At 33.1% G+C, this 12,595-nt stretch overlaps 1 protein-coding gene across 1 annotated transcript in view; it reads right to left on the bottom strand.

Moving 5' to 3' along the window:
• Window positions 1-12,595, bottom strand: part of LOC132698295 (glutathione S-transferase 1-like) — a 43,200-nt gene that overhangs the window by 5,162 nt on the left and 25,443 nt on the right. Inside the window, exon 2 of the mRNA XM_060664286.1 lies at window positions 2,830-3,030. Coding sequence (XP_060520269.1) covers window positions 2,830-3,030 — 201 coding nt within the window. The remainder of the gene's footprint in view (window positions 1-2,829; window positions 3,031-12,595) is intronic.

Here is a 12,595-nt window from a genome sequence, read left to right as displayed (position 1 = left end):
TTTTATTATTTCTAATTGTTTTAGTGATTTCGGATGTAACCAAAAATTCAAAATATATATGTCATCTAACTTAAATACATGAAAATGTAGAAAATCCTTTCCAAAAAATTAAATTAACGGAAATAAAATTCTAAGCAAATGAATTTTCGTTACGGAAAAACTTAAAACAGACGTTGAAATCCTCTGGCGAGAGGGAATAAAGACGGTGACTTGCATTGAGTGCGTCCAATTTGTGATTGAAATAGAAGAAAGAACGGGTAGAGTCGCTTGTTCCCCTTATTCTGAATGACTTGGAACATGATGACTAAAATTTGCAAATGAAGTTGTAATGTAAATAGTTGATATTTTTAAAAATAAATCAAATATTTATTACAATGTATGTATTTTCATATTGTTCTTACTTCTATATAAATTTTTATTTACTTGATCTTGGAGTGATTAATATATCAATTATTTGCCCATCTGCATAATTATTACTTTCCTTCCATTTATTCACCAAACTTGACTTTCTATTGTATGCAAATTGTACACCCTGTTCAATGTTCCCTGTCATTGGAATTTTACATTTTACATAAATATCCGTCTGTAACGGTCTTTGGAGTGTACACTGAGCGCTGCAGCCACAAATAAAGCCAGACACTCGATAAATTGCCAAGACTAATTTTTTGTTTGTTTGTCAGTATTAATCAATAAAATTTTCAAATTTAGAGGATAATTAAATTGTTTCGAAATCACCAACGATCTGGTGCAAAGGAGCAAGCCCTTATTTTAAAACTTGTTTCCTCCACTCGCGAAAAAATGCGGGGTAAACCGCTTTTTGAAACTTGAAAACATCTCATTTTTATGAAGAAGCAATTTAAGCTTCTGAAAATTATTAATTAGTTAGATACTTATTATGTCTTATTGTGGCGTGTTGCCGATGCATGACATGTTGCTCTAAGATCGGTGCATAAGCTTGTTTCTGGGGGCATCAAAACCCATCATGAACATAAAATCCCTTTATGTAAGACTTATGTAATTTAAAAGGTAGTTCAGTCAACAGTTTTTGGACAATCTTAGTGAACCTTCTTTAATAATAATGCACGTTGCATCGTGTCACGGTAGACTCGCTGAGCTAATTCCTAATCAATGTTGGATCAAGTAATCTCTCATCGAGTGGCAGCAAAAAAGGAATATTCCATTTCAGATCAGCTATGGATGTTAGTGAAGCAACAGTTGCCAGAAAAAGTGCAGCGGTAGTTCCTAAGTATTTTTCTTTGAATAAAAAAATATTTCAAAATATAATCTTTTAAGAATGGACGAAATAGCATTGAAAAATGGCCATTGCGTTTTGCGGCTTCTGCCTTATCGTTGCTAATTTAATGAGACCGAGATGATTTGGTCAGGCTGTAAGCGGTATTATGATGCCAAAATAGGTTCTATCCATCCCGTAACATCGGATGTTGTACTGCGTTTATGAACTGAAGCACTTCCTCAAGTAAACTAGTAATAATACTTCTTCTGATAGAGTATTCATAACACAAGAAAAATGGAATAACTAATGTAGGCACACAGACTCTGCTTTGCTCTTTGCTTTATGGGTTTTCGTTGTTTTAGTTGTTGAGGCGTTGGGAGTTTTTTAAAAATAAACCTATCTAATTGATATTTGTTTTCTCCCATATGCGTTTAATTTTGTCCGTTTGCTTAAATATGCCACTGAACCAAGTTGCCATAACAAAATAGGTATCTAAATAAGTGATGTTTTTCGCGAACGAATGTCCTTTGACCGTGTTTCTAGTAGGTTTTATCATTTTTAGAAAACCTGTAGATAAACGATGACTGTTGTCTTTTCAAACAGTTTTTTAAAATTTAAATACGTAGAAAGATATGTGAAATTGCCCGATAACAAAGACAAAAATGTAAGTATTATATAAATTTTACCATCATTTACTCGTAAAACGATTCACTTACTCTTCAAGACAAGGTCTAAACAAATAATGACTATATAAGGTATAGACACTACCAAAAAAAAAGTATCGTGATAATGATTATTGATCCGCATAAATTACAATGGACAAGTCAAGAAGCAAAGAAAAAATAAATATAAAAAATTGTATAAAATACAGCACACTTTCACAAACTTTAACACATAGATGTAAAATAAACACAGATAAATCATTTAAAATGCTTGCACACTCTTTAAAGTCATTTAGGTCATAATATGCGAAAAGATTGGTATTTTCTCGCAACTCTGTAGGTAATATATTTAAAAGAAGACATCCTGTATATTCAGGTGATTTTTTATAACTGCAATAATTATATGCATTGAATTTTAGTTGATCTCTAGTTCTAGTCAGGTATGTGTCCTCTACTCTGTGATATAAATATCTACGCTCATATACATAACACAGTATCGTCAATAAGTAAATGCTAATAAATGTTAGTGGTTTATGTTTTTTAAACATCGGTCTACAGGATTCTAAAAGATTTAAAGCAAATATTTATCTTTTGCGAGATAAAAACACTTTCAGTAGCGCTACCATTTGGTATGCTGTAGCTTATAGCTTAATAATAATATAGCTTAATTACGTAGTAATACGCACTTAAAAGACCTTGTTCATCAACAGCATTTTTGAGGTTTAGTTGAGCTGTTTAGTTTCTTACATCGATTGTTCAGTTTATTGAGGGGAAACGGTCTTCCGTTTATGGTATGTATGGCCAGGCAAGTCATGACTATTTATCGCGCGCTAGGCTATACTCTCGCATTAAAAGACGTAAAGACATTCGGAACCTAATTTAACCTGTTTCAACGAACGATGGGACTTCTCATTTGCTGATTAACTAACTTACAATCACACAGTTTACTCGCGGAAATAACGTGTCGGACTCGAAGAAGAGCTTCTGATCGACGAGGTCTTTCCGTTCGGGGTCCAGCGGGTACAGATTGTCATCCGGGCCGTATTTTCCCACCAGAAACTCTAAAATTGAGTGCGTATCCCAGCTCACGAAGTCTCCGTCGACAAAAGTCGGAACCGAATGCTCGGGATTAATCTGCAAAGAGAAAAATGGGTAAGTGAGAAAGGTTTTTATTTTCCATTAAACATGGAAACAAACATCGCGACCTCGTCGCCTTTCAGATATAAATTCTTTTTCCGGTCACGTAGCGAAATTGTTCCGTTAATAAACATTGCATGACGCCGTATTTGCATCGAAGAATGCTTTTCTTTTCGCATGAATTTTCATGAAGCGTAAAATGTGATTCATGGGACTGGAATGGTTCTTTTAATATGAAATTGCGTGAGACTTGAGCGAAATACATTTTTCTTTAAATAAAATCCGTTTTTTTATGGCATGCGTTTCGATCCAAGTTGTAGAGCGTGATCGTAATTGGAATGTCAATTATTTAGAAATGATTAATGAACAATCAAATTTAACGTAAATAATAAATTAGAATAAAGTTGAGTGGCTGCCTCTGACTTTTCGTTTGAACAATACACGTACATTTTAAATGAATTTTAAAACTTAAGTTTACCCATTAACTTCTTGGCAATATGCTAATCGATTTAAAAACCCTTACAAAACATTATTGAGGATAATTTCATTAATTTACCTTATTTCTTATTTCATTTTAAATTTGAAATCATAAAAATTTTGTAGTTTTTCCATATACACATTTTGAATAAATTTTAAATTTAAATAAAGTCCTGAAGTTATTGAAAATCCCTAAATAAAACATGGCTTCAAAACTATACACTAACTGACGATGAAAAAATGGAATTGAGTTGCACATTCCCATCATGGTTGTTCGTTGGCGAACAATATTATTTGAAGCTACTTCGAATAAAATGCTTTATATGCGATATATTGCACAGAATTGTTATTAACTATAACAGATCAAAAAAGGAATGAGTTTTAAAGAACATGTCACAATAACAGACAGAGGCTATATTCAGCGCAGTTATATAATTCCGAACCAAATTATATTATTATTTATTAGCCACTGCTCTATTTTATTTTTTATTTTATGAAATAGCTTATTTTTAAATCAACTGGAAATATATTAAATATCTTTGGTAGCGTATAAAAAATATATTTTTGACATTTAGATAGTTTTGGCATTTGGAATAATACAGTTATTATTTGTGGTTTTACATGCAATTGGCATTTATATACTTGGGCATTATTAAATAAATCTACACTACCGTTGCCTTAAGTTATATTTTTAAGGGACAATCAAAGTTTCAATTATGGTTTTATTGAATGCACCGGATACATTAATTAAGTAGTGACTCAACTAACGCACAGTACCCCTTTTTTAGCATTTTTGTAGTCATAACCTGTCTACGTTGATAATATTTATATATTAATTTTCTACTTTCATCTTAAATTTGAATCTATAATGCCTTCAAGATATTTAATTTTATTACTTTTGTTTATTTTAGGGCAACAACTGCCGTAGATGCGATTTTGACAGTCAAAGCTATGAACATTTATGTCGATAATAGTGGAGTCATTCAGTTTTTATGTGTTTCGTAGTCTCTTCAGCTTTTATTTTCACCTCATACCGCTGGGGACACCAAGATAACCTGTTAGAGAGATATTGAGGGAATTGTTAATTTTTACTCTCTGAGTTTTATTCGAGATATAAGGTTGTAATAGTTTATTAACAATACCTCTGACTCCCAGTTTTTCCATATTCATTAGCAAGTATTGCCATTGTGTCAAATGCTGCAGCGTTCTCTGAACTAGAGTTTACCCTAAAGGCATACTGGTTATAGTTCTATAATTGTTGGTTATTTTTTATCTCCAGATTTATGGATTGACGTGCGGTAGCAGAATAAGATAATAATTGCTTTTATTGAGATTCTACCCAACCAGATGCGGAATGCTATTTTATTAACATTCTACCATTGATTTATTTGCATTAAAATTTTCTGTGTGAAATTTTAAGTTTAGCTTAGTTATTTTACCATTTTGGCACCTAATCCACTGTAATATTTATTAAAGGTTACAGCCACATCTGAACTTAATTCATCACCCTGATTATCAATGACAATGGTGTTCCTTGTGATTTCTTTTTCATTTGTTGCTTGTTTTATGAGTTGCTATATATTTTCGGGTCATTTTTATATAACAAACTTTTGTAGACAGCAATGATTTTTCGTTTTCCTTATCAAAACACTCATCCGATCTCTAAGGTTTAATCTGATGTTCTCTTTAGTTTTGCGACTACCTGGCCGTAGACGAACTTTACATGCCATGTTTCTATAAATTTTCTTTCAATTTTACTCACTCTTTATCTTCTAATGGGTCTTTCTAGATATTTTGCGATAGCCAAATTACAAATATATTCTTTTATTTTGTATTGTCATCATATCCAATAAAAATTCAATTTTCAATTCTGTAATGTACAATTTATGAACTTTACTGGTACTAGCTACGTACCTGTTCATTCCAAAATTTAATTTCTGTCTTTTATTAGTAAGAGTATAGGGTATTCTATATAAATTATGCATGAAATTTGACAGACTTCAAAAATGAATCCAATATCTGATTTTTAAATGAATTTGTTCCATACTTTAGCCGTTTACTGTATATGATTCAAAAGGCTTCAACAACGGCATTTTAAGACCATCTAAAATAAGAAAATTGTATTCGTTTGAGGGAAAACGGAGAATTGTAGATAGAATATGAGAATATCAATGCAATTGCCTCAAAAAGTGCTCTGAAAAAGTTATCCGTGATTTTCAAAATGTTTGTATTATTAAATATTTTTCAAAAATTGAGACCTTAAAAAAAATTATTAAAATGTCAAAATGTGTTATTGAAATGATGTCATATAATTTAACCAATGAATCTCAAGGTCGATTGACAAATGACTAAAATACTTCTGATAACCGCCTCTGGATCTTTCGATGGGATGAAATAATGTCAGCGATAAAATGAGATTTGCCATGGTGCTTCGTTTAATAAGCTTAAATATGAATTGCTTATCTCATAAATTTAAATCCCTTGACATTACCAAAACTATACACAAATTGGTTTTAGTGTTAGTTTTAACAATATTTTAGTACCATTAGCTTAATACGCTTTTTATCTGCTAACACGAAAAACATTGGTATCGTAGTTGTCAGCGTAAAAGTGGTTGCGTTCATAGTCGTCATGTGAGGCTGAATAAAGTTGCGAAAAATGGGCTTTCCAAAATACGGCATCAGTGTTGAGTATACATTTAGAATAAAATGTGCGATTTCAATAATACACTGTATATATAGGAGGAGTTGTCCGTTAGGGTTGGCATGTTGGAGGACAGGGCTAATGTCTGGTTCGAAAATAATTATCTTAAATTAAATTTAGACAAGACCCAGAGTATTGTGTTTTCCTCCAATTGATTGGTAAATAGTGGACAGTCCGTCAAGTTGCTTGGCGTTAGGATCGATGATAGTCTAAATTGGAAACAACATATCTCAGACCTGAAAAATAGATTGTCCAGCAACATATTCGTTCTTCGACGACTGAGAGGCCTGATAGGAACAAGGACTCTGCTTATGGTTTATTTTTCTTTGTTGCATTCACACTTATGCTATGGCACGGTACTGTCGGGTGATTCCTTAGCTGCTGTGGAGATTTTTAGAATGCAGAAAAGGGCCATTCGAGTCGTTGCTAATATAGGATATAGGGACCATTGTCAACCTTATTTAAAAAAATTCAAAGTGATGCCCCTTCCTTGCATCTATATCTACTACCAGTTATTAGAGATACAGAGAACGAAAGGAAACTTTAGCGCTAATTGCGATTGCCATGCCTATTCAACTCGTTCGGGGGATCTCCTTAGACGGCCTAGGTTTAGACTGAGGGAGTCTGAGAACAACTCATTGAACCTGAAATTGTATAATGTTTTGCTAGGTACCGTGAAAAAGATGAGCAATAGAAAATTTAAACATACTATTAAAGAATTCCTACAACGTCATTGTTTTTACTCCCTGCGAGCATACATTGACACTGTCACTGGTATCGATGCGCTATAAAACTGTATAGTACTGTCTAATTTTGTTTGTATTAGATGTGTGTCTTTATGTTATTTATTAATTTGATTTTATTGCACTGGAATATCACTTCTGACTTGCTACAATTGTACGTCCCTTTTGTACGAATCCTAGTCAATAAATGGATCTATTTATCTATCTATCTGTCTATAGACTAAAAGTAATATAAATCAAATGCCGATGTGGCTATGTTTGTTATTGTCCTTTTGTCGGTTTGGTAGGGCTATTTTACGCAGGGTCGACTACTACCATAGCCCAGTTGAACCTAACAACCTAACTACTGATGGAAAAGGTTTGCTCAGATCTTTGCGCGCTTTGATTTAGTTTTGCCTTTCAGAGAACGTATCAGTTCGGTGCTTCGATTCGACGTTTTTAGCGCAGTAAAGTACTACTTTTTCGAGAATAGTTAAATTATTTTGTTGCTTCACTTTTGAAATCAATTAAAGGAAACTTTGTTTAATAAGTTAAAAATCAATGTTAACAATACCAAATTTATGTTATTTAAACAGAAAAAATAAACGTATTGAGCATGAGCATGAACATGAGTCAGTTTGCACGTTTACTTTTCTTGTGAGATCCAAGCGTTAGACGTGTTTTGTGTGTTCGGCGATTTTTTGCTATCAAAAACAATGGAACAAAGAATTTGCATAACATTTTGTGTAAAAAATAGAATACGGTGCTGCAAAATACTTGAAATGTTGACAACGGTATATGGAGAATCTACTTTGAGCAAAAAAATGTTTATAAGTGGTACAAGTTATTCCAAGATGGCCGAGAAGATGGCGATGACGAACCTCGCTCTCGATGGAAGCGTTGTAGAAATGGTATTAGAGAAGTGGCCGAAGACGTCGGCGGCATCTCTATTGGCTCGTGTCATGCAATTGAGCATGAAACGTGTAACAGAAAAATTTGTTCCGAAACTGCTTAATTTTGAACAAAAGGAGCGTGGAAGGATCATCGCTCAAGAGCTGTTAAACGACGTCAATGATTATCGTTATAACGTCGAAGCCAAATCCCAGTTGTCCGAATGGAGGAACCCAGAATCGCCAAGACCGAAAAAAGCAAGTTCGATCAAATGTCAAGGTTTTGCTTACTGTCTTCTTTTATTATCATGGCGTAGTACATCAGGAGTTTTTATCACAAGGTCGTACGGTCAATAAAGCGTAGTACCTTGAAGTTATGTGTCGTTTGCTAGAAGCTAGAACAAAACAATTCATGAATTTTGCATCATGATAATGCATCTGCTCACTCATCGTTGCTTGTGGCTAACGTTTTGGGCAAAAATAAATCCACCATCATGCCTCAGCAGATATAGCTAGCTGCCTGCGACTTTTTTCTGCTCCCAAAACTCAAGAAACTCACGAAAGGAAGGAGGTTTGGAACGATTGAGGAGAACAAGAAAAAATCGCTGGAAGAACTCAAGGCTATACCAGAAAGTGCTTACCAGAAGTGCTTTGAGGGTTGCAAAAAACATTGACACAAGTGTATTATATCTGGACAGATTACTTCGAAGGGAACAACATTAATTTTGATAAATAAATAAATACTTTTTGTTAAAACTTAAAAATCCCTACGTTTTGAACACACCTCGTATTTAAATTATCCTTACTGTTCCAACATCTATTGGCCGCATTATTTCAAAAAACGCTGCCTGTTTTTTTAGTCCCAACCCACTTATGATGTTGGCATTAAGTTCTGTAAATTTTGCAATATACGGCAGAATTTAACCGAGTGCTAAATATGCGACTTTTTCGCAGTTTGTTAAAAAATTTAAAAATTGGATTAAAAATTATTAAAATTATGTCAACTGGTTGATTTTTTTGTACCTGAGAGTAATTGTTGGAGCTGTTATTAAGCTAAGTAATTACTAAGTAGAAAATTTTAGATTAAATTTTAAAACATCAGATGGTTAGAGGTCGAGGAAAGTTGTTACAGGGCGTTGGACACATGTGCAAATTATCAATAGATATACTTTACTATACTCTATACTATTTCGTGAAATGCTTGATAGAAGGTATGAAGCCTAAACTATTTTAGTCTGAACAGATCCTTTATCTGTAGCTGTATTATTATATTTAACGCCGGTATTTTGAACTTTTGGCTGAACACATATATTTTTTATAAAAGTGATTTACAACTACGATAGTCAGGACTGTTTACCGGCAGTGAATTAATTTTCTCGTTTCCATTTGGACATTCGGCAGTCACTGCCGTCGAAATTCATTTATGCGGGAAAATGCGTTTACGAGGGATTTCAATTGGGAGCATGGTGGGGAATCTGGACCGATCATGCAATTGGATGCTGCCGGATATTGATTGAGCGGCTTTGCAGTTGCTTGGATTTTTTATCGTTAGATTACTTTTATTGAGACTAATATTGCTCCTATTTGCAAGAGCCCGAATTATAGGATAAGAATGGATTTTTTCACCAATGTCGTGAAATCTGTGATACTGTGACATTGATTTCATAAATTGAAACAAACCAGTTTTAATCCACGGTGTGAAATTTCGTTTTAGATTAGTGGCAAATAATCTGTGTTCCCATTAAGCGAATTCTTTTTCTTATATTTATTTTCATTATTTGATATTTACAAAAAAATGTTTGTATAATCATTCTCGAGGTCATTGAAAAATTGATAAGCTAAGTTTCGTTTATCTTAAGTTTTTATCTGAACTATCCATGGAAAGAAGCTTACAAAGCTGCAAAACTGTATCTTCAATAGTTTCCAAGATTCCTTTACATACTTACATATTGTTGATTCTATATTTCATATAATTGAAATGATATTTGATTCCAAAAGTAAAAGTGACGGGGAAACTTCTACACGCACTGTATAATAATGAGGTATAATAGTTGAAATCAAAAAGGATTTCATCAACCAACCGAGCCTGCACATTAATTAGTAAATCAGTACTTTAGCTCAGGAATCTTTTCGGCGATATTAAAAAACTCTACAATCAAGAGAAGAAGCAAATATTATCAAGTATGTCATTAATTTAAGCAGAAACTAAAAAGACCATTAAAATAAAATTAATACAATGTTTGCAGTGAATAAGTTAAAACCAGTAATTTCCCTTTCCAGTGTGAACTTGGATTTATTCTACGACTGCGAGTTTTAATTTGAATCATCAGTGGAAAAAACTCACAGAACTGCAAACTTCTGGTTCTGTCGCATACTTCGTTTGTTGATCCTATATGTCATATAATTGGATTGATATTTGATTTTGGTAATGTCAGTTTAGGATCAACTATATGTCAAGCAAGATTTACGACGAATATGGTAATTATAGACCAATTAGCGTAATAGCAAATTTAGACAAAATATATGAAACGTGCCTCTATAAGGATCTCTATATCTATTGCACAGTCACAAAGGAAACCATCTGGACTCTGGTAATAGTTGTGCTGCTGTCTTTGTCGACCTACAAACGTCGTTCGATACAGCGTCACAAGGAAAATTATCTGATATAATTGTAAAGTATGAAAAGTTGGTGGCGATTTATTGAAAACTTGCCTGAGAGGTCTCAATTTACGCAAAATATTAAGCTTTTTGAGTTGTTAAACTTAAGTTTCTAAGTCAAGCATATGTAGAGAATATTGGAACGTATGCTTATGCATTGAAATTAAAATATTGTAATTATGAGCACAAAGCGTTTTTGGCCGTACTCTAGGACCATTGTCCGCTAATCATTGTAACATATACCGTGTCACTGCAAAATAATTTAAACAAGCCAAAGATCTTAATATACTTATAAAATGTACGCTACGTAGATACTCACAGTACTCTTCGTAAAAAATATTATTTCCATCATCGCAATTCTTCATAATTAAAATAATTTCTGAATTATGTATACATATTTTGACTAAAATATTTTTATCTCGCGATCTATAGCCTAGATATCTCTATAGTCTGGTATCTCGTAATGCTGTTAAAGCAACTTGCATTATGTACTTCCGAGCTTTCCAGTTCGAAGGGAGTGGTAGAGCTGCTGGCAATTTAATACAGCTGAATTCAACGGGGAAATAGATACTACATTCTTGGAATCGGAGTGGCTATATTGATTCTTACACTCTGTGAACCTGCAAACGTAATAAAATGGATAACATAGGAAACACGCACCTTTGAACTTTACTGCGCTAATTATAGTTCCATTTACAACGATAGTGTAAACTCTTAAATATCATCTATTATAGGAAAATAATTGAAGATGTACAGGTTAACCATTAAAGGGATTGAATCTTGCAATTCATTCTAACTTCTAAAACTGAAACATTTCTTTAGCTGCTATCACGTGAAAACAGTATAGATTGGCGAAATTTCAACATTAGAACAACATTGCAATTTAACTTCAAGCAGAATGCTAAAATACATATAAGTTTTGCCGACAAAACACTGGTAATAAACTGAGTATTGGAACGGAAGTGATTTTCAGAGGAATAATCCCTAAATTATTCCTAGCTGTTATAGCAATTTCTTTTGTTTTGTAATATCAACTTATAACATTAAACGGGACCACAGTGAATATTTTCTCCTCTTCATAATATAAACATAAAATATATTTAGGTTCTAAAATCATATAAACTCTTTGCACTATTTCATCAACTCCATGTTTATAAACAGTACTCAGATGACGTAATTTCAACATGATTCACTAGACGTTTCTTAAATCTCAAGGACGCTCGAGTCATATAAATTCAAGTTCAAAAATTCGTCAGATTTTAAGGGCAAAAGTTATTGAACCGGAATTCAGTGTTAACTTAAAACATTGACCAAAAAGGTGACCAAAACTGAATTTAAATGAACATGGACATGACACGGCAATGACATTAATCGAATCACAAATTATATTATATAAAAAATATGGGGAAATATGTTCATTGTCATCTAATTAATACAAAATTTCCATTATTGAATTATCAATTAATCGCCAGTAAGAACAAACAACACAAGACAAAAAATCACAGTTGAAACAGAATCACCCATATACCCATTAGTAACTCTCAATCTGTTTTAAAAAATATAGTTTACCTACCCATCTACTAATAATTTAAACTAATTTTAGCTAATCCGCTTGGTATTTGCTTGCCATTTTTTAAACAATTTACTACATTATATAGACACTTTTTCCGACAATTTATGCGAATATAAATGATCCAACTCGCGGTCTAATCACTCCATGTTTTGAAAGAATTTGCTGTCTATTTAAGTAAGAAATAATTAGATATTTACTTTAGTGCGAAATGAAGGGCCTGTCCTCTTTCAGACCGGCCAGCAGGATAGATTTTATGAAAATTCCTCTCGTGCATGCCCACGAATGCCTAGCATTCTGCGCAAAGTATCAGAAATACCGGAATACTCAAATAGTTACGCATACGCTTGCAAAATAAATCTGTTACACGGACTTTATGTTCTACGGACTTAATTTCGCATTTAAAAATACAGTGCGTGTCTGAAGTCCCCCTCCCCCTTTTACTTTTTGAATTTTCAATATTGGTAGGTTCCTAGAATAGTTTATGCTGATTGCACATCCTTAAAGCTTTTGATTTAGGTATGATAATGGTTTTAGTCCTA

The sequence above is a fragment of the Cylas formicarius genome, unplaced genomic scaffold, assembly GCF_029955315.1.
Source record: "Cylas formicarius isolate icCylForm1 unplaced genomic scaffold, icCylForm1.1 PGA_scaffold_2__14_contigs__length_35257938, whole genome shotgun sequence".
NCBI classification, from domain to species: domain Eukaryota; kingdom Metazoa; phylum Arthropoda; class Insecta; order Coleoptera; family Brentidae; genus Cylas; species Cylas formicarius.
This window is presented reverse-complemented; position numbering and strand designations above follow the sequence as displayed.